Source organism: Galeopterus variegatus, unplaced genomic scaffold (assembly GCF_000696425.1).
Source record: "Galeopterus variegatus unplaced genomic scaffold, G_variegatus-3.0.2 Scaffold297, whole genome shotgun sequence".
Lineage (NCBI taxonomy): Eukaryota > Metazoa > Chordata > Mammalia > Dermoptera > Cynocephalidae > Galeopterus > Galeopterus variegatus.
The window spans coordinates 17,509-19,203 of NW_007726408.1; the positions used below are offsets into that span (position 1 = coordinate 17,509).

Here is a 1,695-nt window from a genome sequence, read left to right on the forward strand (position 1 = left end):
GTCATCCTTATGATCTAATGCATCAATTTATAACATAACTTGCTGATGTTAGAAGAACAAGCTAATTTTTTTCCATGAAAATTAAATATTTTTTCTTGTAAACATCCCTCATTCTTCACTGGGAAGAATGCTGCAATCAAAATAAATGAACAAACGTAATACATAGTATATAAATATCAATTGGTAGTTTATACATGCAGGTTAGATTACCCATTGTGTTAATAATATAGGAGACTTTCTACTAATGATCAGCCATATTTTTTCAGAAGACACTCTAAACTTTTGTCAACAGCTTACATTTCCTCTACATGTAGAGCTTAACTTTACTTACATGTGTAGCAACAATTTTTTGAATCGTAGATTCTGTCTATCTATAGGGGTAAGAGAAAAGAAAAAAGACTGAACACTTCTGCCAAATTTTTCTATAGACAATACAGCATTTCTAAATGTATTGAGATAGCATCATAAAAGGGAGAAATGGAACAGAAGGACATGTGAATCTCAGCTGCTAAAGCAAGAGCTAGAAAGGAAAAAGGCAAGCTTAGTAATAAAAATGAGATTGAGTCTTTAGTCTAAAATTTTTCATCAATAGGTACAAAAGAAAAAACTATATTTAAGCTAAATTCTTCTTAAAGTTAACATGCAAAAAATAAAAATTATTCCTCACATTTTAATTGAAAAAGAGTTTAACAATGATATCACTGCTAGATACTATAACCTTCTCACAGTTAGGGTCTGCACTTTTCACTTTCTGTTATAATTAATTTCAAACCTCTCACTGTCTCAAAGTAAAAGCTCAATAAATACTGAAATCTAGTATTGGAGTTCTAAAATGAAACTTCATATTATTAATTATATTTTCTGAAAAAAAATATATAATTTAAATGTAAACCTCCCATAATAACTTAAACCTAAGCATTCCTAAATACAAAACCTCATTATATTTGGGGGCATAAAAATGAAGAAAACTGGCACAAAGAAAGATCTGAACAATACACACACTCATACGTGGAGATTATATGGAAAATTTGTATTTTTATAGAAAATGATTAACCTGAGTTCATGAGCTAATAAAAAGTGTCGATGGGATTTTGTTTGTTTGTTTGTTTAAAAATAGCAAAATGGGGGCTGGCCAGTTAGCTCATTTGGTTAGAGCATGGTCTTATAACACCAAGATCAAGGGTTCAGATCCCCTTTATGGCAAGCCACTAAGAAAAAAAAATTAAAAAACAATAAAAATAGCAAAATGCTCTCTATAACCTACTTCATCTAGTATAGCACTAAGTTAAGTTTCACAGATCCTGCAGAGTATGAGAGCCTTTGATTAAAAAAAAAATATTTAACAATAAAAGACATATCTGAAATCATCTGGCTCTTAATACAGTGTTTGTTTAAAGAACTATGGAATGTACAAGAAATTTGTATCTGTTGGCAAGATGCAAACTTTTTCAAATGAGGAAGAAGAGAGGTTACGTTCATGTTTAATATGAGAAGTGGATCTTGTTACTCATTAGTTAAGATGACATACTTCTGCACACCAGGTCTGCTTTGGGCAGTCCTGGACCTCCGCAACGAAGCCAGTGCTATTGCAGGAGTAGGAGACACATGGGTTGCTGGGGTCATCAAACGAAGCACCAATCTGGAAGGTAAAGAGGGGGAAAAACTAAATAATTATTTGCCTTCATTTCTTGTTGA

General features: G+C 31.9%; 1 protein-coding gene across 1 annotated transcript in view; it reads right to left on the bottom strand.

Annotated features, from left to right (window-relative positions):
- MUC19 (mucin 19, oligomeric) overlaps positions 1-1,695 on the bottom strand; it is a gene marked incomplete at its 3' end in the record, with an annotated part of 133,578 nt that overhangs the window by 2,044 nt on the left and 129,839 nt on the right. Inside the window, exons 99-100 of the mRNA XM_008567143.1 lie at positions 1,529-1,639; positions 332-371 (exon numbers count right to left, since the gene is read on the bottom strand). Coding sequence (XP_008565365.1) covers positions 332-371; positions 1,529-1,639 — 151 coding nt within the window. The remainder of the gene's footprint in view (positions 1-331; positions 372-1,528; positions 1,640-1,695) is intronic.